General features: G+C 38.9%; 1 protein-coding gene across 1 annotated transcript in view; it reads right to left on the bottom strand.

Annotated features, from left to right (window-relative positions):
* Positions 1 to 1534: 1534 nt before the first annotated feature.
* The window catches only part of LOC138853543 (sphingosine kinase 1-like), a 74059-nt gene continuing 47746 nt past the window's right edge, over positions 1535 to 27847 (bottom strand). The window contains exons 7-9 of the mRNA XM_070090843.1: positions 20263 to 20518; positions 18784 to 18923; positions 1535 to 12346 (exon numbers count right to left, since the gene is read on the bottom strand). Coding sequence (XP_069946944.1) covers positions 12164 to 12346; positions 18784 to 18923; positions 20263 to 20518 — 579 coding nt within the window. The 3' untranslated portion in view covers positions 1535 to 12163. The remainder of the gene's footprint in view (positions 12347 to 18783; positions 18924 to 20262; positions 20519 to 27847) is intronic.

Raw genomic sequence — 27847 nt, 5'->3', positions numbered from 1 at the left:
CGAAAGGAGAGAAAGATCATGAGCTTGGGTAGCATTCTGGACAGTGACGATGCGTGTACCGCTCTTGAGAGCGTGAAATGAAATATCTCTGCCAACATGACGCAGGAGCGCTTTGGCAATACTATGGTCAGAAAGGTAGGCAGAAGAAGAAGTAGGTCTTAAAGTAAAGAATTTAGTCCATTGTGTGGTCCGAAACTGAGCGTGGAGAGGGAGTGCTTGACGTGTCGGTCGTTTCCGAGTAGAATGGGAAGGTAACGACGGAGCATCATCAGGAGATTGACGTTGGCGTTTAGGAGTAGGACCGGAGTTGGTCCGGCAGGAAATGGGTGGGCGATTCAAAAATTGCCGTACCGTAGAGGGAGAAGCCGGAAGCATAGTCAAAGGAGAGCGGAGTTCAGACAAATCGAAGGAGTCAGTCGAAGCCCCGGTACCTGAAGCGGGTGAGGAAACAGCACCAGCAAGAGGTACAGGGGCATCAGGAGTGTCCGAAGAGTGGTCTAAACACAAGGCAGGGTCAGAATGGGGTGCGGTATCAAGAAGGGGCCCGGGGGTAGTGGTTTCATGGACTAGGGCTGCCATGGTTAGGTTACTCCTTTGCTTTTTGTTTTTAAGAAAAAAAAAGAAAGAAGAAAAGAAAATAAAAATAAAAAAAAGAATAAAAAAAGGGGGGAGCGGGGAGGAATAGTTCCCAGGAGGAATGAAAGGGCCGGAAATCCCCCTCCGCGCCCAAGAGGACTCGACACCGCTAGTAGCGCAGATGCAGCATGGAACCCGTGCCATACCCTACCCTTCATGCCAGTAAACCAGCAATCTGGGATAGCAACCTCACATCTGCCGAGCTACCTCGGTGGACAAAAGAGAGGGCGGCCGGATATCCGCCACAAAGCATACCTCCTTCAGCCACCACCCCCGGAATCCGAAAGGTGGCTTCCAGAGATACACCCGTCGCCCAAAAGACACCCAAAGCTACTCCGGGATACCGGAGAGGGATCGGGACATCCCCAGGCAATCCAGATTCCACGGCAAACTACGCCACCGCCAAGAAACCTCAACGGAATGGGATGGACCCCGGTGTCCTTTCCCCTACCTAGGAACTAGTGCGCCTGTGGGAGAAATCACGAAGGCCAAGAAGAGGAAGGGCAAAAGGGAGGGGTGAGGAGGAGGAGGAGGAATGGAAAAAGGGGAGGATGGGGAGGATGGGATAGGGGAGGGGAGAATGGGGGGTAATTAGGTTCGGTCTGAGGAAGAAGACCGACAGGGCTAATTCCTCAGACCAAGAGCCTCTTCACCACGCCAAGGAGCCCCCCTTGAAGAGGATGAAAAATCAAAATCATCCAGGGAATTCTTCGTCTTCAGCAGTATGGCAAGGGGCACAATCTTCCATACAAAAGCTGCCCTAGCCCTTCTTGAATCTGTAGGCAAATATGCTCTATGACCCTTGTGGGTTTAGCACTTAGTTATGATTGTAATAATAATAATGATGTAGGTAAATACTGCTAAAGACACACTTATGGGCATGCATATTTATTATGCCTTTTTCTTTTTTTTTTTTCAACAAGTCTGCCGTCTCCCACCGAGGCAGGGTGACCCAAAAAAGAAAGAAAATCCCCAAAAAGAAAATACTTTCATCATCATTCAACACTTTCACCACACTCACACATTACCACTGTTTTTGCAGAGGTGCTCAGAATACAACAGTTTAGAAGCATATACGTATAAAGATACACAACATATTATTATGCCTACTGTATATAATTATACAAATAAGTTACAAATGAATACTTGAGTAAATCTAGAAAGCCTTTCATGCAACATGGGTGATCCTGCCAGACAGCAGTGCATGTTCCTGCCTGATAGCCTGCTGCATGTGCACTCCTGCTAGATGGTCTGCTATACAGAGTGTATGCTTCTGCTCTATAGTCTGTCAGACAGCAGATTATTATTATTATTATAATCAAAAAAGAAGCGCTAAGCCACAAGGGCTATCAGACAGCAGAATGTGCTCCTCTTCAAAAGTCAGCCAGACAGCAGTGTGCATGCAAGCTCAATTTTCTGGGAGTAGTATGCTCCTGCTCAATAGCTTGCCAGACAGCAGTGTGTTCCACTTAATAACTTGGCATGCGATGTGTTCCTGCTTGATCATCTGGGAGTAGAGCATTCTCAATAACCTGCCAATCAGTACCATGTTCTACTCAACCTGCCAGACAGTAATGTGCTCTACTCAGTAACCTGCCAATCAGCACTGTGTTCTCAACCTGCCAGTTAGTAGCATGTTCTACTCAATAACCTGCAAGTCAGTAATGTGTTCTCAACCTGCCAGCCAGAAGGGTGTTCTCAACCTGCTAGCCAGCAGGGTGTTCTGCTCAATAACCTGCCAGACAGAAGGGTGTTCTGTTCAATATCCTGCCAGACAACAGTGTGTTCCTCTCCTTTTTACTGTACCTTGAGAGTCAATGGGGAACAAAAAACTGGAAGAAATGCTATAACTGTGACACCCATAAATGTTCTTTGACTGTTAGCAAATATTCCTCTTAGCTGTTACGAATGTTCTTGGCCACATGATTTAATACTTCATTTCAGGAAAATTATTATTAAAGAAAACACAAAAGGCAGAAAAATCAAAGGAGTTAAACCATATTATTTGCATTACCATATTATCTTAGCAATTAGGTGTTGTTAAACTATATAGAATTCAGGTAAACTATATGGTTCCTGCAGTAATGTAATTGCTGAAAAATAATTTAGGGTTCTTAGCTGCAAGGATCTTCCCCAGCAGTCACAATGCACTACAAATCATGCAGTCACTAGGAGAAGCCTCTGAATAAGCTGCAACTATCCAGAAGGTTTTTTTTTTCCCCACACTTTATGAACAAAATAAAGAGTAGCAGCACTATACAAAAGAGGAGCAGGTAGAGAAAGTGAAAGATTATGATAATGCTGGAAGTCAAAAACGGCAGAGCATGTCAGCCTATCCTTAGGCTGACGTGCTGCAATTCTGAATACTACAGACAAACACTTGTAAGATAGTCTGGCCAAAAGCCATGCAATAATGTTTGGACTAAGAAAATTAGAAATGGTGCAACTAGGATGGTGATACCAACAAGTTGTAGGTAAGACACATGCACTGATCACAACATTTAATGGGACAACCTTCACCATGAACAGCTGTTTTTGTCCTAATACAGAGCAGTTGGAACAAACCGTATATTTAGTACAAGAGGTCAGGTGAACATAAGTCAAAAATGAGGCAACATAATTTAGGTGAAGGTGTCAGCATCTCCCCAAGATAGGCTGGGAGGCCTGCAGTGCTCTCTGAAACTTAGCATTATCTAGTAGCAATGTTATTGTTGGGTAGCAATTGTTTGGCCAGGGTTTGGATAAATTTTTCAATACATTTATACATCCAAAACTCTTGCCAAACAATTGCTACCCTCACTGGTAACAACGTTATTAGATGATACCACATTACACCAGGGAGCTTCGCAGGCCTACCAGCCCACCTCAGGTGCATGTTACCCAACTTCAACCGTATGCTCACCTGACCTCTTGAACTATATAATACTGCTTGTTCTAGATAAGTTATTCTGTATAAAGACTAAAGAAGCAATGTGTGTCAAAATATTTTCTTATTAAATGTTTTGATCAGTGCATAAGAGTTTTTTACTTACAAAACTAGAAATAAGTAACTGGCACACATTGGCATATAACATTCAAGACGGTGATTGTGAGGACAGATTTATACTGCACTCCGGAGAAAGGATGGAATGGGTATATATTAGTCTGGAGGGTCATTTCAACTGTAACATCTGAAAACTTCAAGACAGTTACTGAATGAATGATGGTGAATGTTTCTTCCTGTTTTGGGCCACCCTACTTCTGAGGGATACAGCACAGTTAAAAAATTATAAAGCTTTCAAAAAATCAAAATTAGCATTTTCATAAGTGGTACCACTAAAGAGAAGAAAAAAAAGTGGATGTTTCAAGAGGTCATAAAAAGTTCAAAGAAATTCCACAAATCCAGCATATATCAAAGTATTTTAAACAATCTGTGGCAGGTAGCAATTCATGCACAGTGAATTCAGTCATATTTCTAAGTGAATACTGTGGAGATACAAAAGAAACTCGCAATAACAGGACAAATACACAGCCAGAAATCTAGCCATGATCATGCAATCTGCACATCATTACATTCAGGGGGAACACTAAACCCATAGGGATCAGATATCACCTGGTGGAAATAATACACATTTAAGTTCAATCCAGAAAAGGGGAGAGCAGGTCCATTTCCTTGGATCAAGAGCCCTTACTGGCATCAAGGAACGTCCATTGAGGAAATCCAATCACCACAGTAATTCTATTATTATTATTATTATTATCCTGAGATTAACTTAATCCTCACAGCTGTTAATTTGTCTAAAATGTGATGCATAACATAAGCTTTGCAACACTGCCGTCTACTGTCTTGAAGCTTACCAACCACTATCAACAATCTTTAACTATTAAATATTTTATATGGAAGTAATGATGGTGAAAGTGTTTCTTTTTCTGGTCACCCTGCCTTGGTGGAAGCTGGCCAGTGTGTTAAAAAATTTAAACATTACATGTGTCAATTTCAAACTATTTTATGTAATAAGTAAGTACTTGCAAATCTACACATTGGACTATATACATAATTCAGCATTATCATGCTCCAAATGATGTAACTAACAGCATCTGAGGAAGATATGCATATTTTGTGAACCAACCAAAACTCATTGGAAGTGCCATTTTTAACCTAATCAAGTCAACTGAGATAATTAGCTATTTAATTATACAATAAATGTACAGCAATTAAATTATTCATTCCAAACCTTCAATAATAGAAATCTCTTTTAGAATTGCCTCAAACTCACACTTTAACCACCCCTGCCTGTTTTGTATGGATTCTCATTCCAATGCAACATTATGTATTACATATATTGTAATATCATTCTTTCACCTGATTTCTTGAATGTTAGCACTACTGCTAAATCAGACCTAAACCCCACACTAGAAATAAATGTTAACCAGACAGGTCAGTCCACCCTGTTCCATTATCAAGTCACAGGTGAGAGAGAAAAGCCAGAATTCAGATCTGGGTATAGAGAGGTACAGGGATAACCAAAGCCAAGTCAAGCCACATGTTCAGTACATTAAAGCATTTGCAGAAACAAAACCAGACTTAAGACTCATGTTAAGAATGCTGTGTATAAGAACTGACTTAGCAAGATGGCATTTGTTAAGATTCATAGGAAGATAGATAATTTGGGATGAATACCACCTTACGGGATAGCTATGGTCACTATTGTGACGTCATTAATATTGTGTATACCTGAATAAATTTACTTACTTACTTACTTACTTACAATCAGAACTAAGTGCTAAACTCTACCAAGACATAAAAGAGCTTAGTTAGCATCAACAAAGTGAATGCTTCTTTTGTGTTCTTTAATTCTTACTCAGAAGGAAGGAGCCAGTCTGACCAATGTATTCAAAAGAGGAAGAGCAGCAGGAATGAGCCTAAATATTTAAAGTATTGGTGGAATGAGAAGTATGGATAATTCCAACCATGGAATTATGAATTTTATTCCTTCTTACTATCAAAGTAATCTCTTGCAATACTCAAACTCAACACAATTTTCTGGACATTCCTGCCATTGCACACCACCACTGCATGCCCCTACAAACACCAACCTGTAGTCCAGACACACACAATAACAGTCCACTTGGCCTCTCTTTCACACTACTGTAAAATGTTCACAATACACAAAAGAACATATTCTAAAGCAGCATTCAAAGAAGAAAAATATAAAAAATAAAACAGAATGTAGATAATATATTACCTATATTAAAGAAACTATTACATCCTATGTTGGAAGTAGGAACAACGATATATAATGCAAAATACAAAAACTACTTGTCTTCAAAATATACATATATATAAACTTTTAAATATGCTGTTAAAAATATCTTTAAAATATTAAAGTTCACAGTGCCAAGAAATATTAAGTAACATGTTTAGTCTGTATGAGAAGAAACTTAAAGAGCTACCTTTCAAAATTTCATAATTTACCAAAACATCCAATTCTGTTATGTAAAATATATGACCAATAAACTGAATAATTCCAAAATGTATATTATTATTATTATTATAAAAAAATGAAGCACTAAACCTGCCAGGGTTATTTCAGAATGTATAAATTAGTATTCCTATGCAACATAAAAACTAAGTATTAAGCAGTGCTCATTATGAAATGCAAGTCTTCATAAATTTATATATATTTATGCAATATTATAAAAGGCCTCACAGCTTCATCATATCACACCTTTAAATCACAGCATTTGTCTAGTTTTATTAACAAGTTAAGAAAACTTGAGTTGAAACTTCAACTCTTTCTCATTCTAACATAACTGACATTTTCATTAACCAACATAACATTGAAAAATGAATATGTGACCATTCTCATGAAATCATGAAAATTTAAAATTAAATACAAACCTTAACAATTTACCTACTGGTTAATTAGTAGAGCACTAGATATATCATGAATTCTTTAGTGCTCAACTACATCATAATAATAAACTAATAAAATCACAGGAAGAAACTATTTTATTTGCACAAAAAAAAAAAAAAAACTTAATACTGTACAGTGGAACCCGTTTTCATCCAGTCCAGTTATCATACAATTCAGTTTTTTGACCACTTTTTTCAGCAAAATTTTCCGTTTTCACACATCCGCTTGGAAATCATCCGTACCAGATGCGTACGCCTGCCTGCGGGACGCGGCCGCTGATATGTTGGTGACTCGGTCAACCTTTGTTACTCGTAGAGGGTGGTAGTGATGGTGGTAGAGGGTAGTAGTGATAGTGGTAGAAGATGGTAGTGATGGTGGTAGAGGGTGGAAGTGATGGTGATAGAGGGTGGAAGTGATGGTGATAGAGGGTGGTAGTGATGGTGGTAGAGGGTGGTAGTGATGGTGGTAGAGGGTGGTAGTGATGGTGGTAGAGGGTAGTGATGGTAGTAGAGGTTGGTAGTGATGGTGGGAGTGGTTGTGATGGTGGTAGAGGGTGGTAGTGATGGTGGTAGAGATAACCTCTCCTCCTCCTCCCCTCCTTGCCATCTTCCATATGCCAACAAGAGTCTTCAATAAAGGTACAAGTGATTTAAATGTTCATTTATCCATTTCATTAGTGCTTTATATTTATTTCTCATATTTTTCTGTATGTAAAACTATAGTTATTCTCTATAAAATGTATTTTTTGTTAATATTTTTGGGTGTCTGAAGCAGATTACATTATTTCTTATAAGAAATATTACTTCATTTCGTACAAATCGGTTTTCGGCTGACCTTCTGGAACGGATTAAAGACGAAAACTGGGGCTCCACTGTATATAAAATATAATCCTATGCATTTAAAAAGAATCTTGTCATTTTATCAAATGCATAAAAAAAATCTAGACATTTTGAATCAATGAAAATAAATCTACAGCTTTGTGCATACTGTAGGTGTAATAAATTCTGCATATATGTGTATCTATGGTGTGTGTGTGTTTGTGTGTATATGTGTGTGTGTGGGGTGAAGGATGCATACAGGTGAATCTTTACAATTATAAAGCAGTGATCAACCATGAACGATACATACTGTACTGCATAAAGTTTTCAATAAAATTAACAATTTAGTCTTACAATAATATACAACTGTACTATCAAAAAAAAAATACTGTACATTTTAAATAGTTCCTTTTTTATACATCACAAAACTTAAAGCACTTTAATCATAACCTATCCAAAGCACTATTTCATTACACTGATAGTCAGATAAGGATTAATCTGTCAAGTTACCTGCCTATTTGTGACTGAGGGAGTCAAACCTAAGCTCTAGACCTTCCCACACTGATGGCAGAAATTAAATCTAAGCAGTATGCAAGCTATGTTAATCCCTTCTCCTGAATAATTTACTAAATGTAAAAAAAGGATAAACTTCATAATTTTTTTTCTTTTTCGGGTCACCTGCCTTAGTGGGAGATGGGTGGTATGTTGAAAAATAAAATGCAAGCTATGTACTAGAGTAGAAGTGTTGATATTACTGAACTTTAAACAACAATGTTAGAATTAATCAAATTTATCTGATATTTTTTAGTCACATTTGCTTCAGTTTTACATAATTAGTTATATGTATTAATAATGTCACAGCCTTGGTGGGAGATGGCCAGTGGGTTAAAAAAATAATGTCACACTACAAAACCCATTACATCAATTAATCATATGTGTAGGTGTGATCACACCAAATTTGAATAAAAATTTCATCTACATACTGTACTAACAATTTAAACCCATCATGTTTCCAAGTATGCTAGTTACAGTAGGACCGCCATATCCGCAGGTCTGGTTTCCACGGTTCCAGTTATCCGCAGTTTATCCTGGCCCAAAAATAACCCTTAATTTTGCTTAATAATGACATCAAAGTACAAAAGTAGTGGTGACAATTCTTCAAAGCCTAAGAGAAGTCACGATGTGCTTCCCATGTGAAAAAGTGCTAATTCTCGACTTATTGTGAGTATCAAACTTTATCATAGGGATGTATGTAAATGAAAAATTATTTAAATATGGGATTTGCCACTATTCACAGTTTCGGGTGTTACCAGTAGGTCTTGGATCGTGTCCCCCCACGGATACAGGGGTCTTACTCTATTTTCAAATTGTGTTCAACACAGCATTTTCATTTAAGTATTTTCTTTTAGAAGAAACTGCAATGTTCAGAGTTAAAACTTTTTTTTTTATATTGTTTTAATGTGTTATTGATTGATGGTAGAGTTTAGAGAGGAGACATTCAAAATGATTCTCCCTTAGTCTAAAATTTTATATACTGTACACAATATCTGGCATTTCCTCAAATACCATATATTAAGCACAAAACAATTACTCAATATCTTTACTTATTTTATAAATATGCAAATTATTTAAATTTCAAATGTCTAGAAAATATATCTATCTAAATCATGGTACAGTATCTTTATTTCAGGCCATACAAATACAAAGACAATATTTGTATTAAGAATAAAAACATTTTTGTAGAATATCTGCCATCACCATGACAAACTGTGATATACTTGCCACTTACATCCTTATGAAAACTTTTTATCAACAGTATTATGATAATATTGATGATGCCAACATTCATGATATGAGTAATGAGCCTGTTTACTAGTAGAGTCCCACAGATATAAGTGTTGAGCCCCATAATGTGCCTAGGATATGTTAATGGCCTGATAATAGCAATAAATTCCTACATATTTGTACTGTGCTACTTAATGCCAAAATAATTAGAATACAAACATTATCACTGTACTCGGTAGGAAGCACCAAATCCATAAAAGCTATACTGCGTCTAGGGAAGTGGGAGGTAATCAGATTCAATCCAAGGAAATGGAAGGTAATTCCAATTCCTTCGACCAGGAGCCCTTCACTGGCATCAAGGCACCTCCCACGAAGGGTAGAATACAAACAGAAAAGGATACAAGAAGGGTACAGGACCTGGACAAACTTTAGGAATGGTGAAGTAAATGATTACCTGAGTTCAACTTCAACAATGGTAAAGTTATGAAAATGAGAAAAGAAATAAGACCAAGAAAAGGTACCAAATAAGAAGAAAAATCTCACGGAAACTATTAAAGTAAAAGATGCGAGGTTAATCATTAACCTGAAATGCACAAATAGAATAACATCAGCAATGCAGGCTAAGCTCACAAACAGAAGAGTAGCATTCAGAAACCTAGACAGATATGTTCAAAATACACTCTACTTCATGTGCGAGACCTATTCTTCAATCTGCAGCACCTGTATGAAACCATCCCCTAAGAAAACACAAAGTGAAAATTGAGAAAGTCCAAAGGAATACATCCACACCAATGCCAGAGTTGACAGGCACAATTTATCAAGAAAAGGCAAACACTCGGCCTTCTGTCACTTAAGAAATGAAGAGCTAGAGGGAATATGATCAAAACATACAGAAAAATAAGGAGCATTCACAGACTAGGCAAGGACAGGATCTTTAGCAGCGATGGAACAAGAACAAGATGGAATGGTTGAAAATTGCACATGCAAATGAGCAACAGTGATATCTAAAAACATTAACATGAAAGTGTAATGAGTTGGAGTGAAATGAACAGTGACACACTGGAAGTAGATTCTGTACAGAGGTTAAAAAATAAATATGGCAGGGCTTTCTGATGCCACTCAACCAAACACTAAGAGCCAAGACTTCTGTGCCTCCTACAGACTCAAATAGGCAATTACACTATACAATATAACAAATCTGAATATACAGTGCTCGTCATTAAAGTACGTCAGCCCCTTCAAAAATCATGCCCACGAAGTAAGTCATTCCTTTAGGACATCCTTTATCCATCTAAAAAGTAATTAACACATTCTTCAGGATTTCATGGGGTTAATTCTCCACAAATCACAGATGGCATCCTAAAGCCATATAAGTAGACTGATATCCTTTCCGTATTAAATCTCTATCTCATCCCAGAGGTTCTCAATGGAGTTTATGTCTGGGGAGTTTCCTGGCCAGTCATCGAAGAAGTGTACTTCATATTCATGAAGCCATTAAATAACAGATTAGTGTGGCAAGGAGCACTGTTTATAACAAAAACCTTGCACCACACTTATGGCAAGGTTAGGACAAATGATAACAGACCAATTCTAAGTACGTTAGTACAGTTAACATTAGTAGGGAAGTCTCCCTAGGCTTCCCTGGATGTGTTTTTGGAGTGGACATGTCACAAACACTGTCCCCAATGCAACCAGGTCCTCAGTGAAGCTCACACACATTTCTGACTTCTACTGTTTCTTTTATGTGATGGCCTGACTTAGTAATCCAATGATTTCTGCAACTGTTGTGTCAACGACTTACTCCTGCCCATATTAATTCGTCAATAGCCAAAAATGTCTGACTAACTCGGCCCTCAAGATTACACAGTGCAGGGGTACCATGGACACAAAACAACCCATCACACAAGCCCAGAAGGCACTTAGGATGCAGCCAGTAGCCATGGAGAATCCTGATACATGCTGCTTCAAGTTGCTAAGCCAGTATAACTTTTTATCTCACTGACAAATGTGCCAGGGTTGAGTATTCCTTAGGGCATTAAATTTTACTGGGTGCCTTCCACCCATCATACTGTAATAACAAGCAATGCATCTCTATCAAAAATACTTTTTTTTTTTTTTAAATACAATGGCCATCTGCCACTGAGGCAGGGCGACCCAAAAAAGAAACTTTCACCATCATTCACACTATCACTGTCTTGCCAGAGGCACATGGATAAGACAGTTCAGGTGATCCTTCAAATAGCAAATATCCTCAGCCCTTCTTTAGAGTGCAGACACTGTACTTCCCACCTCCAGGACACAAGTCCAGCTAACCAGTTTCCCTGAATCCCTTCACAAAATGTGACACTGCTCACACCCCAACAGATCATCAGGTCCCAAAATCCATTTACCTCTAATCACTCCTATCTGACAAACTCACATATACCTGCTGCATGTCCAAACCCCTTGCAAAAATGTATATGCAAAAAATTGCAATAAATGAGTTATACTAATTTATAATAAGGAATATTAGTGTTGTTATATAAAACATAATTTATCATTTTTACCGATGGCATATAATTTTTAGCAAATATGTTTCAAATTTTCATTAGTACCTGACACTTCTCATATTACTAAAAACAACATGATCTAAAGTGATACACATTAAATCAATGTGAATCAATTTACTTTTATGCAACAAACACATTCACTTCATTTTTAAAATTTAATTTACTGATAATAATAAAGGATTTATATTATGACTAATATACCTTTAATATACATTTGATGGGTTTCAAGAGCTTTCCCACTCTCAAAGCCCAGCCCTGGGCCAGGCTTGTCTGGTGCTTGCCTGGTCAACCATTGTTGCTGCTGGTGGCCCACTGGTCTACATATCCATCACAGCCTGGTTGATCCTGCACTTGCTGGATCATTATTATTGCTTCTAAATAGCTTTGTTACAGGTTAAAATTATTAGTAGTAGTTTTAAATTTTCAAGAAATTTTTAACAATTTAGTTCATAAAACAGAAATGGTTGGCTTACAGCACTTAACGTGTCATAACCTGGCCTCTTCCAGGTATGATCTGAGCTTGCACTGGTCCCCATGGTAGCATTTCTCCATCTATATTGAGGTACCCAGTGGTAGAAGAAGGAACTATTCTCAGTGCCTCCACAGCAATTATTTCCACCCCTGGTACATTGACGTGACTACCATCTATACCTAGCAGCAGCTGTAACAACAATAATTAAAACTGTAATCATCTCAAAACAGTATAAATGCAGAAGATATTTTTTTTATTTTTCTTATCCAACTTAACAGTATACAAGATACATCTATTTATACAAACAGAAATAAAAAAAATTTAAAGCCCAGCAATCAGGCAAGGTGTATCTGGCCCCAGATACCCCCTTCCCCTACATCCTATTCCAGCATATTCCAACAGAAAAATTTATAATGCATAAATTTTATACAGAGTATTAACAAGACTTGCACACAAAACAATTAAAAAAAATTATATATTTTTTTCAACACTTTGGCTGTCTCCCACTGAGGCAGAGTGACCCAAAAAAGAAACACTTTCATCAGCATTCAACACTTTCACCATCATTCACACAATCACTGTCTTTGCAGAGGTGCCCAGATTTGACAGTTTAGATGTCACTCCAAACAGCCAACATCCCAAATGCCTCCTTTAAAGTGCAGGCATTATACTTCCCACCTCCAGGACTCACTGATTCCTAAAAGCCCTCAACAGAGAGCTATGCTACTTAATTACAAAATTACTATATGAACTTAACTTTTTTTTTTTTTAGAACACACAAGATGTTAAAATTTTGGAAGTCATTATGAAGACATTCTCAAAATTTCACTTGGAAAGAAAGCAGAGGGAAAAAATAATGTACATATTCAGTATTGGAAGTACACATCTGATAAAGAACAGTACAGTAGAACCCCCGTATCTGCAGATTCTGTTTCTGTGGTTTCTGTTATCCACGGTGTACCTCGGCCCAAAAATATTAAGGAGGTTGCAATTTGAGGTTTCATTTTTTATTTACTGTCTAATTTCATTCATTTTTTTTTTTTACTGTTTGAATAAGAGTGCATAAAATATGGTCATACAAAGTTTCATTAAGATCAGTAAATAAACAAATGAATAAAATATATTGAAAATTGGATTTGGCAGCAAACAGTGGCATAATGGCACTTCCAAAAGTCAGTCAGTCATTCAAAATGTTGGTCATTCATTCATTTGGTAATGTATTATTCTTCTTTCTTTCAACAAATCAGCCGTGTCCCACCGAGGCAGTGGCCCAAAAAAAAAAAAAAAAGTTTCTCTTTTTAACTTTAGTAATGTGTACAGGAGAAGGGGTTACTAGCCCCTTGCTCCCAGCATTTCAGTCGCCTCTTACAACACGCATGGCATACAGAGGAAGAATTCTGTTTCACTTCCCCATGGAGATAAGAGGAAACAAGAACAAGAACTAGTAAGAAAATACTAGAAGAAAACCCAGAGGGGTGTGTATATACATGCTTGTACGTGCATGTATAGTGTGACCTAAGTGTAAGTAGAAGGAGCAACACATACTTGCATGTCTACGAGACAGAAAAAAAGACCCCAGCAATCCTATCATTATGTAAAACAATTACAGGCTTTCGTTTTACACACACTTGGCAGGACGGTAATACGTCCCTGGGTGGTTGCTGTCTACCAACCTACTACCTAGGTTGGTAATGTATTACTGTCCATAATTAATCAATTAAACTTTATGATAGATATGCATGTACAGTGGACCCTCGGCTAACGATGACATGGTCTAGTGATAAAATCGGATAGCAATGTGTTTTAGCGTAAAAATATTGGCTCGGCCAACAATGAAAAACCCGGTTAAGGACAACTGTCCCGAATGCATCCGCCTGGCTGTCCGGCCTGAGTGCGTCTCAGCTGCCCTGCCTTCAGCTAGTGTGCCATTGTTTACAAGCCAGGGCAGAAGGTTCCACGCACACATTCGTTACATTTTGTATTATTTTTCCAAGAAAGCTTCTAGTGCCAACCCTGTAGTAAAAAGGGTGAGTTGTACAATCGAAGAAAGAGATAATTGCAAGGTATGAAAATGGAGTGCGTGGCTACGAGCTGGCCCAGTTGTACAATAAACCCCAGTCAACCATCGCTACTATCTTGGCCAACAGAAAGGTGTTACAGCCCCCTGCCAAACTAGCGGTTAAATGGTTAACCTGCCGGCCGGCAGTACCACTGGGTACGTCATCAAACCCATTGTGGGGACTGCTGAGCCGGCCTTAGAAGCATTATGTACCTGAACACCTCACGGTACGCAGCTAAGCAGTATGTACCTGAACACCTCACGGTATGCAGCTAAGCAGTAGGTACCTGAACACCTAATGGTACACATCTACTGGCCTTAGAAGCAGTAGGTACCTGAACACCTAATGGTACACATCTACTGGCAGTAGAGTACAGTGGACCCCCGCATAACGATGGCATCACATAGCGATTTTTCCGCATACCGATTACTTTTATCGCAAAATTTTTGCCGCGCATACCGATTAAAAACCCGCTTACCGATTTTCGTCCGAGACGCGTCCAATGTGCCCTCAGCCAGCCTCACATGTGCCGGCCGTCCCATTGTTTACCAGCCAGCCTCCGCGGTAACATCCAAGCATACACTCGGAATATTTCGTATTATTACAGTGTTTTCGGTGCTGTTTCTGGAAAATAAGTGACCATGGGCCCCAAGAAAGCTTCTAGTGCCAACCCTGTGGTAAAAAGGGTGAGAATTAGTATGGAAATTAAGAAAGATTTTGAAGGGTTTGGGGCTAACCCTGAGAAGCCTATGCCAGTTGTGGAATCCATTGTGCCTACTTCAAAGATTAAGGAAATGTGTGCACAGTGGGTTGAACTGCAAACCTTTATAGATGAAAATCACCCTGACACAGCTGTTGCAAGCCGTGCTGGTGACTATTTCAATGACAATGTTGTGGCCCATTTTAGACAAATCGTAAAGGAACGGGAGGTACAGAGCTCTATGGACAGATTTGTTGTGCGACAGAGGTCCAGTGACTCTCAAGCTGGTCCTAGTGGCATTAAAAGAAGAAGGGAAGTAACCCCGGAAAAGGACTTGCTACCTCAAGTCGTAATGGAAGGGGATTCCCCTTCTAAACAGTAAGAAGATAATGCTCTCCCCTCCTCCCATCCCATCAATCATCACCAGATCTTCAATAAAAGTAAGTGTCATTTAATTGTGCATGCCTTTTTCAGTTTGTGTGTATTAAAATTAACATTTCATGTGGTAAAAAAAAAATTTTTTCATACTTTTGGGCGTCTTGCACGGATTAATTTGATTTCCATTATTTCTTATGGGGAAAATTCATTCGCATAACGATTATTTCGCATAACGATGAGCCCTCTTGCACGGATTAAAATCGTTAACCGGGGGTCCACTGTATTCTACTGGCTTCTACTGATTTTAGAAGAAGCGCTCACCGCAGCTCACTGAGTCTGTTGGCCTCAGTTATTTGACGGCCGCATTCAGTGAGCTTACAACATAGTGTGTGCTGCATCGGACCACCTTGCGGTGTGTCAACTGGTCTTGAAGGCGGTAGATAGTACTCACCAGACCATCTTACGGTGTACTTCTACCGGCCGTAGAGAGTATTTACAGGACTACCGGTGATGTCTGCGGACTCGCCGCCTACACTGGTCAACTGTGGGCCGGAGTCATCTGATGCTGTTTTAGTGGGACATTACATGAAGAAAAGGTTGGAGTGTTACACTGAACTGGGCTAGGACCGTAGTGTGACACTTAGGCAAGTATGATGGAGTGGAACACTGAGATATGCTACAGGACCGTAGTGGAACACTGAGAAGAAAAGGGTGTCGTGTGACACTGAAGATGGCCTGGTTGTAGTGTACATTGAATAGTGTCATGTGACTGGCCTCTACAAAGACACTATGCGGGTAGTGTGACGCAGAGACAAAGGTGTCAAGTGTGACACGGTTGCAAAAGTGTGTGTATTACACGGAGAAAAGGGTGTCAAGTGACACGGTGGAGAAAGAGCGTCACAACTCAGATAAATGTCGTGAGAAACGCAGTTGATTGTAATTTATTTTAAATGTTACTTAATTTATTATTTTAGCATAGATATATATAGTGACACGGGAGTGTCAAGAAAGTTGTACCCTGTGTAGGGTTACGAATTATTTATTATTTTAGTTAGATACTAATTATAATTTATTATTGTAACATGTATATATTATCAGATGTTTATTAGTTCAAATACCTCTAGACCAAAGATAGTTGATTTTTAAATTATATTAAAGATTAATTGATTTTAATGTGTGTATTTATGTATCCCGAGTAAAACTATGAGTAAAACTATGAGTAAACTATGAGTAAAACTACCATCTTTAAAAATTACTTTTTTTGTAATAAAAGGCAATCAAGGAAGCTGTTGTTGCAAAAGGTGCAAGTATGCTTACAAAACAGAGATCACAAATACTCGAAGATGTGGATACACTGTTATTGGTGTGGATCAACGACAAACAATTATCAGGAGATAGTGTTTCACAGTCAATCACATGTGAAAAGGCAAGTCAGCTGCATGATGATTTAATTAAAAAAATGCCTGGAACTAGTGGTGATGTCAGTGAATTTAAGGCCAGCAAAGATTGGTTTGAGAGATTTAAGAATCGTAGTGGCATACACAGTGTGATAAGGCAGGGTGAGGCTGCCAGTTGTGACCAAAAAGCGGCTGAAAAGTATGTGCAGGAATTCAAGGAGTACATAGACACTGAAAAATTAAAACCTCAACGAGTGTTTGTGACGAAACAGGCCTGTTTTGGAAGAAAATGCCAAACAAGACCTACAGTACACAGGAGGAAAAAGCACTGCCAGGACACAAGCCTATGAAAGACAGGCTAACTCTAATGTTTTGTAGTAATGATAGTGGGGATTGCAAAGTGAAGCCTCTACTCGTGTATCACTCTGAAACTCCCAGAGTGTTCAAGAAAAACAGTGTCATCAAGGCTAATTTTTGTGTGATGTGGAAGGCAAACAGTAAGGCATGGGTCACTAGGGACATTTTCCATGATTGGCTCTATCATGTGTTTGGCCCCACTGTGAAAAATTACGTCCTGGAAAATAAACTGGGCCTCAAGTGCCTCCTGGTATTAGACAATGCTCCTGCTCATCCTCCAGACTTGCCCGAGCAAATTGTGGAGTTGAGCTTCACCAAAGTGAAGGTTTTGCCTCTTAATACCACTCCTCTCCTTCAGCCCATGGACCAGCAGGTCATTTCAAATTTCAAAAAACTGTACACCAAAGCAGTGTTTCAAAAGTGCTTTGAAGTGACCTCAGACACTGAATTGACCCAAAGAGGCTTTTGGAAAGATCACTTTAGTAGCCTCAGTTGCATAAACCTTATATGTAAGGCTTGGAAGGGAGTAACTAACAGGACCTTGAACTCTGCTTGGAGGAAATTGTGGCGACACTGTGTACAAGAGAGGGATTTTGAAGGGTTTAGGGCTAACCTTGAGGAGCCTATGCCAGTTGTGGAATCTACTGTGTCACTGGGGAAGTCCATGGGGTTGGAGCTTAGTGGGGAGCATGTGGAAGAGTTGGTGGAGGACGACGATGAAGAACTAACCACTGATTAGCTGCAAGAGTGTCTGCAACAGCAAGAGACCACAACTGAGGAAATTGCTTCAGAGGAGGGGAGAGAGAGAGATGGAGGAAGTTGCCTTCTTCAACAATTAAGGACATTTGTACAATGAGGACAAAGGTGTATGCCTTTATGGAAAAACATCACCCTGACACAGCTATTACAAGCCAAGCTGGTGACTTTTACAATGGCAATGTTGTGGCCCATTTTAGGAAAATCTTAAAGGAACACCAGATACAGAGCTCTATGGACAGATTTTTGGTGCGACAAGTCCAGTGACTGTCAAATTGTTCCCAGAGGCATTAAAAAAAGAAGAGAAGTAACCCCAGAAAAGGACTTGGTACCTAAAGTCCTTATGGAAGGGGATTCCCCTTCCAAACAATAATACACCTCCATCATCTCCCCTCCTCCCATCTCATCACTCATCACTACATCTTCAATAAAGGTAAGTGTCATTTATTCTTCATGTAGTATTTACTATGCAAGTAGTATTTATTCTTCATGTATCATTCTTTTCTGTGTAGGAAATTGTATATTTCATGTGAAAAAAAATTTTTTTTTAATACTTTTGGGTGTCTGGAACGGATTAATTGGATTTCCATTATTTCTTATAGGGAAAATTAATTCAACTAACGATAAAATCAATTAAGGATAAGCTCTCTGGAACGGATTAAAATCGTTAGCCAAGGGTCCACTGTAAATGAAAAACGACTCATATACATAGTGTTCATTACCATCTGTGGTTTTAGGCATCCACAGTAGGTCTTGGAAAGTATCACCCGCAGGTACAGAAGACTACTGTACACATACAAAGGAAAAAGGACTCGTATACATAGTGTTCATTACCATCTGTGGTTTCGGGCATCCACAGTAGGTCTTGGAAAGTATCACCTGTAGATACAGGGGATTACTGTACACAAACAAAGGAAAAACAAAATTACAAAAACTCACAGATGTGTTTTATGCTACCTCAAAATCTGCTGAACTAACCTTAGCAACGGTACTTTTCGGAGTTTTTCCTCTAATCATTATCATCCACATACACCCATCATTGGGTGTGGCTTCTGGAGCAAAGAAAATATCACTGGCTATATGGCTATGATAAGCAGCATGAACCAATATGAAGTTATCTGTAATGAAGATTAGGAAATAAGAAATATAACTTAAGGATATCCAAAAATCTAATCCATCATATTTGCAATACTAAATCTTGTGTGACCTTATTCATAAGACTTTTTCAGTGACATCACAGTATAATGTTGCACACTTAGTGGACACTTCAAATGGAAATAAATTTTTATTTTTAATTAAAAAGTAAGCAATAACATTCCTCCTTGTCAAGCTATTTTATTTTTTTATTAACACAAGCTAGTACGAACTATAAAATTAATCATAAAAGGATAGTGTGAATTTGACTGACATGAACTAGCCTGACACATCAAGCCACATAACTTGTGACTGTTCCTTCTTTTGCTGGCAGCATCAAATAAAGTACGTACAGTACTCAGGCCGTCAGTCTTATTATTTAATGCTTAGTTCAGTGTGTTGATAATTAGAGGCAAGCTTTTTATTACTTTGTAGGGAGTGCAGTGATCTAGAATAATTAAGAACCATTTAGTATCAAGCATTACACTTAAAACTGTGTTGCTCTTCGCAACTTGCACTCGCATATGATCTACTTTAAATATACGGAGAACACAATAGCAACAATCAATTTATACTACAATCCCAAAACAAAGAAGTGCTTAGATAAGGTGCATGGCTATAAATAGGAGGGTTTACTTAAGAAGGTAACTGGAATATCTTTCATTCTGCATTGAAAGTTTTGTCACAATTCACAATTAACACAGAGTATATATTCGTATTTTTTTTTTTTTTTTTTTTTAGTGAACTGGCCATATCCCACCGAGGAAGGGTGACCTTTAAAGAAAAACCAAAGTTCTTTTTAAATTTAGTAATTCATACAGGAGAAGGGGTTACTAGCCCCTTCCTCTTGGCATTTCAGTCGCCTCTTACGACACACATAGCTTAGAGGAAGAATTCTTTTCCACTTCCCCATAGAAATAAGAAGAAATAAAGACAAATAAGAACTATTAAGAAAATAAAAGAAAGCCAAAGTGTAAATATACATGCATGTAGTACATGCATATATATATATATATACACTAAGTGTAAGTAGAAGTAGCAAGCTATATCTGTTATCCTGCATGTTTATGAGACAGAAAAAAAAAGACACCAGCAACCCTACCAATATGTAAAACAATTACAGGCTTCCATTGCTCACTCACTTTACAGGATGATTGCTGTCTACTAACCTACTATTTAGAGCATTTTTTTTTTTTTTTTTTTTTTTTCAACAAGTTGGTCGTCTCCCACCGAGGCAGGGTGTATTTCTTATGTATCTCTTATAATACCATACAACAGTTTGTGAGGAAGAACAATGCATATTATATATGCTGGGGCTTTTACCTTCAATAGTCTCCCAGTCATCTGGCACAGGCTCATTAAAATCTGGTGATAAAAAGGCACTCCTTGATTCACTTAATCTTCTATTATCCTTTTCTCTATTATTTTCTCTTTTGCAACACTCGCTTTGATTATTTAGTTCGGTGTGCTGTATTTCTCGTCCAAAATCTTCTACCACATAAGAAGATTGTGTTACTTCATATTCCACTTTAGTAAGTGATGGACTCAGGTCAAAGGATGCACTACTGTCTTGTTCTCTCTGTAAGAAAATAAAAAACTGAAACACCTAAATGCCTGTAAAAGATATGTAATTACAACAAGTACATTCTGTGTAACAGGGCAAATGAGAATGCTAAATCCCCTGAAATGCATGCAATAAATAGTTACACTGCTATGTTCTCACCTACACCCAGACAAAAATTACCAGCTATAAAAGTACAGTGGAACCTCGGCTTACAAGTTTAATCCATTCCGAGACCTTGCTTGTATCCCAATCTACTCGTATGCCGAGTCAATTTTCTTCATTTAAATTAACTGAAATGCGAATAATCCGTTCCAGCGGAATTTCTGCTCTCAGAAGGAAGGAATATGACACTAATATCAACTCTACAGCTTATTTCTCTATCAAAATTCATATAATATGACATAATAAACCTGATACATACTCTAGAATGAATAAAATATGTCATTAAGTGACAAGTGGTGGCGGCCATTCCCTACCTCAAGCTGCCGCCTTGTTGTGGGTCAGCGGGGGAGACCTCCCACCATCCCCTGACACCTAGCTATGTTTGTGAATTTTGTTTTATCCTTTAATTACCATATTTTGTATCTGCCAAGCAATCATGACACTCTGTAGGCATACCAGTGTTGCTGAATTACTTACTGACTTGACTGAATCACTTACTGATTTGACTGAATCACTTACTGACTTGACTGACTGACTTATACTTTTTCACTGAAGAGGACCCTGAAATGGTGTCTAGAGCAGTTGATGCCTTACCATCAGTTGTATAATGTTCTGCAGGGTAAAATAGAACAGAAATCTATTACAGAATTTATGCACACTCCAGTACAACCATCGACTTCAGTACCAGAATTTCTACCATCCACCTCAGCCCAGTAGAGCCACAACATAACTCTCCAATCTTTTCACAATCATCATCAAACACCAGCACCCACAATTTAAGGTAAGAAATACAATTATTTCTGTTGCAGTTATAGTCTTAAGCAGTAAAAACAACATAATACATCACGACAATGATGTATTATGCTGTTTTTACTGCTTAACCCTTTGACTGTTTCGGTCATATACGTCTTATGAGGTACCGTGTTTGGTGTATTTTTTTTTTTTCTTTTTTCAATAAGTCGGCCGTTTCCCACCGAGGCAGGGTGACCCAAAAAAGAAAGAAAATCCCCAAAAAGAAAATACTTTCATTATCATTCAACACTTTCACCTCACTCACACATTATCACTGTTTTTGCAGAGGTACTCAGAATACAACAGTTTAGAAGCATATACGTATAAAGATACACAACATATCCCTCCAAACTGCCAATATCCCAAACCCCTCCTTTAAAGTGCAGGCATTGTACTTCCCATTTCCAGGACTCAAGTCCGACTATATGAAAATAACCGGTTTCCCTGAATCCCTACACTAAATATTACCCTGCTCACACTCCAACAGATCGTCAGGTCCCAAGTACCATTCGTCTCCATTCACTCCTATCTAACATGCTCAGGCACGTTTGCTGGAAGTCCAAGCCCCTCGCCCACAAAACCTCCTTTACCCCCTCTCTCCAACCCTTTCGAGGACGACCCCTACCCCGCCTTCCTTCCCCTATAGATTTATATGCTTTCCATGTCATTCTACTTTGATCCATTCTCTCTAAATGACCAAACCACCTCAACAACCCCTCTTCTGCCCTCTGACTAATACTTTTATTAACTCCACACCTTTTCCTAATTTCCACACTCTGAATTTTCTGCATAATATTTACACCACACATTGCCCTTAGACAAGACATCTCCACTGCCTTTACTGTCTCCTCACTGCTGCATTTATCACTCAAGCTTCACATCCATATAAGAGTGTTGGTACTACTATACTTTCATACATTCCCTTCTTTGCCTCCATAGGTAACGTTTTTTGACTCCACATATACCTCAACGCACCACTCACCTTTTTTCCCTCATCCTTCATAAATCCATCCGTCGACACATCAACTCCCAAGTATCTGAAAACATTCACTTCTTCCATACTCCTCCTTCCCAATTTGATATCCAATTTTTCTTTATCTAAATCATATGATACCCTCATCACCTTATAAACTAAAAGAGGAGGCAGTTAGGGTAAGATATAAACAGCTATTGGAGGATAGATGGGCTAATGAGAGCATAGGCAATGGGGTCGAAGAGGTATGGGGTAGGTTTAAAAATGTAGTGTTAGAGTGTTCAGCAGAAGTTTGTGGTTACAGGAAAGTGGGTGCGGGAGGGAAGAGGAGCGATTGGTGGAATGATGATGTGAAGAGAGTAGTAAGGGAGAAAAAGTTAGCATATGAGAAGTTTTTACAAAGTAGAAGTGATGCAAGGAGGGAAGACTATATGGAGAAAAAGAGAGAGGTTAAGAGAGTGGTGAAGCAATGTAAAAAGAGAGCAAATGAGAGAGTGGGTGAGATGTTATCAACAAATTTTGTTGAAAATAAGAAAAAGTTTTGGAGTGAGATTAACAAGTTAAGAAAGCCTAGAGAACAAATGGATTTGTCAGTTAAAAATAGGAGAGGAGAGTTATTAAATGGAGAGTTAGAGGTATTGGGAAGATGGAGGGAATATTTTGAGGAATTGTTAAATGTTGATGAAGATAGGGAAGCTGTGATTTCGTGTATAGGGCAAGGAGGAATAACATCTTGTAGGAGTGAGGAAGAGCCAGTTGTGAGTGTGGGGGAAGTTCGTGAGGCAGTAGGTAAAATGAAAGGGGGTAAGGCACCCGGGATTGATGGGATAAAGATAGAAATGTTAAAACCAGGTGGGGATATAGTTTTGGAGTGGTTGGTGCAATTATTTAATAAATGTATGGAAGAGGGTAAGGTAACTAGGGATTGGCAGAGAGCATGCATAGTTCCTTTGTATAAAGGCAAAGGGGACAAAAGAGAGTGCAAAAATTATAGGGGATGAGCGTGTTAGATAGGAGTGAATGGAGACGAATGGTACTTGGGACCTGACGATCTGTTGGAGTGTGAGCAGGGTAATATTTAGTGAAGGGATTCAGGGAAACCGGTTATTTTCATATAGTCGGACTTGAGTCCTGAAAATGGGAAGTACAATGCCTGCACTTTAAAGGAGGGGTTTGGGATATTGGCAGTTTGGAGGGATATGTTGTGTATCTTTATATGTGTATGCTTCTAGACTGTTGTATTCTGAGCACCTCTGCAAAAACAGTGATAATGTGCGAGTGTGGTGAAAGTGTTGAATGATGATGAAAGTATTTTCTTTTTGGGGATTTTCTTTCTTTTTTGGGTCACCCTGCCTCGGTGGGAGACAGCCGACTTGTTGAAAAAAAAAAAAAAAAAAAAAAAGTCTGTTGAGTATACCTGGCAAAGTGTATGGAAGAGTTATTATTGAAAGAATTAAGAGTAAGACGGAGAATAGGATAGCAGATGAACAAGGAGGCTTTAGGAAAGGTAGGGGGTGTGTGGACCAGGTGTTTACAGTGAAACGTATAAGTGAACAGTATTTAGATAAGGCTAAAGAGGTCTTTGTGGCATTTATGGATTTGGAAAAGGCGTATGACAGGGTGGATAGGGGGGCAATGTGGCAGATGTTGCAGGTGTATGGTGTAGGAGGTAGGTTACTGAAAGCAGTGAAGAGTTTTTACGAGGATAGTGAGGCTCAAGTTAGAGTATGTAGGAAAGAGGGAAATTATTTCCCAGTAAAAGTAGGCCTTAGACAAGGATGTGTGATGTCACTGTGGTTGTTTAATATATTTATAGATGGGGTTGTAAGAGAAGTAAATGCGAGGGTCTTGGCAAGAAGCGTGGAGTTAAAAGATAAAGAATCACACAAAGTGGGAGTTGTCACAGTTGCTCTCTGCTGATGACACTGTGCTCTTGGGAGATTCTGAAGAGAAGTTGCAGAGATTGGTGGATGAATTTGGTAGGGTGTGCAAAAGAAGAAAATTGAAAGTGAATACAGGAAAGAGTAAGGTTATGAGGATAACAAAAAGATTAGGTGATGAAAGATTGGATATCAGATTGGAGGGAGAGAGTATGGAGGAGGTGAATGTATTCAGATATTTGGGAGTGGACGTGTCAGCGGATGGGTCTATGAAAGATGAGGTGAATCATAGAATTGATGAGGGGAAAAGGGTGAGTGGTGCACTTAGGAGTCTGTGGAAACAAAGAACTTTGTCCTTGGAGACAAAGAGGGTAATGTATGAGAGTATAGTTTTACCAACGCTCTTATATGGGTGTGAAGCATGGGTGATGGATGTTGCAGCGAGGAGAAGGCTGGAGGCAGTGGAGATGTCATGTCTGAGAGCAATGTGTGGTGTGAATATAATGCAGAGAATTCATAGTTTGGAAGTTAGGAGGAGGTGCGGGATTACCAAAACTGTTGTCCAGAGGGCTGAGGAAGGGTTGTTGAGGTGGTTCGGACATGTGGAGAGAATGGAGCGAAACAGAATAACTTCAAGAGTGTATCAGTCTGTAGTGGAAGGAAGGCGGGGTAGGGGTCGGCCTAGGAAAGGTTGGAGGGAGGGGGTAAAGGAGGTTTTGTGTGCGAGGGGCTTGGACTTCCAGGAGGCATGCGTGAGCGTGTTTGATAGGAGTGAATGGAGACAAATGGTTTTTAATACTTGACGTGCTGTTGGAGTGTGAGCAAAGTAACATTTATGAAGGGGTTCAGGGAAACCGGCAGGCCGGACTTGAGTCCTGGAGATGGGAAGTACAGTGCCTGCACTCTGAAGGAGGGGTGTTAATGTTGCAGTTTAAAAACTGTAGTGTAACGCACCCTTCTGGCAAGACAGTAATGGAGTGAATGATGGTGAAAGTTTTTCTTTTTCGGGCCACCCTGCCTTGGTGGGAATCGGCCAGTGAGATAATAAAAAAAAAATATAGTACGCCTAAATTCTAGCGCCCTCAAATCTAGTGTGAGAAAGCTGGTAGGCCTACATATGAAAGAATGGGTCTATGTGGTCAGTGTGCACAGTATAAAAAAAATCCTGCAGCACACAGTGCATAATGAGAAAAAAAAATGACCGTTTTTTTGGAATAAAACAGCGACTTTGCACTGTATTTTCGTATGGTATTTATTGTTCTATTCTAGTTTTCTTGGTCTCATTTTATAGAATGGAAGACATATTACAGAAATTGAGATGATTTTGACTGGTTTTACAATGAAAAGTACCTTGAAATTGAGCTCAAAGTAGCAGAAATGTTCGATTTTTACCAAATTTCAAAAGTAAACAAATCATGCCAAGCATCCAATACACGTCAACTGGCGAGTCTAATATTCTTTTGCAAGTGCGCCAATATTATTTATACCATTTTTTACACTAATGCAGTAGTCTGCATAACAGTAAATCTTCTATTTTTTGTGAGAAAAATTCAAAGTGGAAAGCAAAAGAATGTAAGAGGGGCCTTGAGACGTGACTAATGAACAAAGGAAATGTCATTTTAGTGCCAGGAATGTCTTTCTTGTTTATTCTGGACCCTATTCGGAAATTGGCATCTTTTGAAATTTGTGTGAAATTGGCAAAATTGCTAAATTCTGACCACTGTAGTGGATAGTTGAAATTGGTAAATGGATGGTTTCTTGCACTCATTCAATAGAAAAAATGGAGTTCTAGCGAAATATTCATGTTTTTTGTCGACTAGCTCAGTGGAATTGGCCGAAAATGGGGCTCAAAGTGGGCAAAATTACAGATGCGTAAACATCGCTGAGACCGCTAACTTCGCGAGAGCATAATTCCGTAAGTTTTCCATCAAATTTCATAATTTTGGTGTCATTATGATCGGGAAAAGATTCTCTATCTTTTCATAAGAATTTTTTTTTTTTTTTTTTTTAAATTTGGCCGACCCTGAGAACGAGTCTCAGAGAGGGCCTGTTGACCCTCAAAGGGTTAACTGACAAATCCATACTTTCCCTAGGCTTTCTTAACTTGTTTAACTCACTCCAAATTTTTTTCTTATTTTCATCAAAATTTCTTGACAGTGCCTCTCCCTCTCTATCATCTGCTCTCATTTTGCACTCTCTCACCACTCTCTTCACCTTTCTTTTACTCTCTATATACTCTGGGTGTTAATGTTGCAGTTTAAAAACTGTAGTGTAAAGCACCCTTCTGGCAAGACAGTGATGGAGTGAATGATGGTGAAAGTTTTTCTTTTTCGGGCCACCCTGCCTTGGTGGGAATCGGCCAGTGTGATAATAAATAAATAATAATACTCTGCTCTTCTTATAACACTTCTGCTTTGTAAAAACCTCTCATAAGCTACCTTTTTCTCTTTAATCACACCCTTTACTTCATCATTCCACCAATCACTCCTCTTTCCTCCTGCCCCCACCCTCCTATAACCACAAACTTCTGCCCCACATTCTAATATTGCATTTTTAAAACTATTCCAACCCTCTTCAACCCCCCCACTACTCATCTTTGCACTTGCCCACCTTTCTGCCAATAGTCGCTTATATCTCACCCGAACTTCCTCCTCCCTTAGTTTATACACTTTCACCTCCCTCTTAGTTGTTGTTGCCATCTTCCTCTTTTCCCATCTACCTCTTACTCTAACTGTAGCTACAACTAAATAATGATCTGATATATCAGTTGCCCCTCTATAAACATGTACATCCTGGAGCCTACCCATCAACCTTTTATCCACCAATACATAATCTAACAAACTACTTTCATTACCTGCTACATCATACCTTGTATATTTATTTATCCTCTTTTTCATAAAATATGTATTACTTATTACCAAATCTCTTTCTACACATAGCTCAATTAAAGGCTCCCCATTTACATTCACCCCTGGCACCCCAAATTTACCTACTACTCCCTCCATAACATTTTTACCCACTATAGCATTGAAATCACCAACCACCATTACTCTCACACTTGATTCAAAACTCCCCACGCATTCACTCAACATTTCCCAAAATCTCTCTCTCTCCTCTACACTTCTCTCTTCTCCAGGTGCATACACGCTTACTATAACCCACTTTTCACATCCAATCTTTATTTTACTCCACATAATCCTTGAATTAATACATTTGTAGTCCCTCTTTTCCTGCCATAGCTTATCCTTCAACATTATTGCTACTCCTTTTTTAGCTCTAACTCTATTTGAAACCCCTGACCTAATCCCATTTATTCCTCTCCATTGAAACTCTCCCATAAATTCTAGTGGCTTCATATCAAGCAGGAGAAAGCTGGTAGGCCTACATGTGAGAGAATGGGTCTGTGTGGTCAGTGTGCACCATATAAAAAAATCCTGGAGCATGCAGTGCATAATGAGAAAAAAAAAACTACGACCGTTTTTTTTTTTAATTAAAATGCCAACTTTGTGGTCTATAGTATTTATGGCTGTATTCTCG

The sequence above is a fragment of the Cherax quadricarinatus genome, chromosome 33, assembly GCF_038502225.1.
Source record: "Cherax quadricarinatus isolate ZL_2023a chromosome 33, ASM3850222v1, whole genome shotgun sequence".
NCBI classification, from domain to species: Eukaryota; Metazoa; Arthropoda; class Malacostraca; order Decapoda; family Parastacidae; genus Cherax; species Cherax quadricarinatus.
The sequence above is the reverse complement of the archived record's forward strand: the minus strand, read 5'-3'. Positions and strand labels throughout refer to the sequence as shown.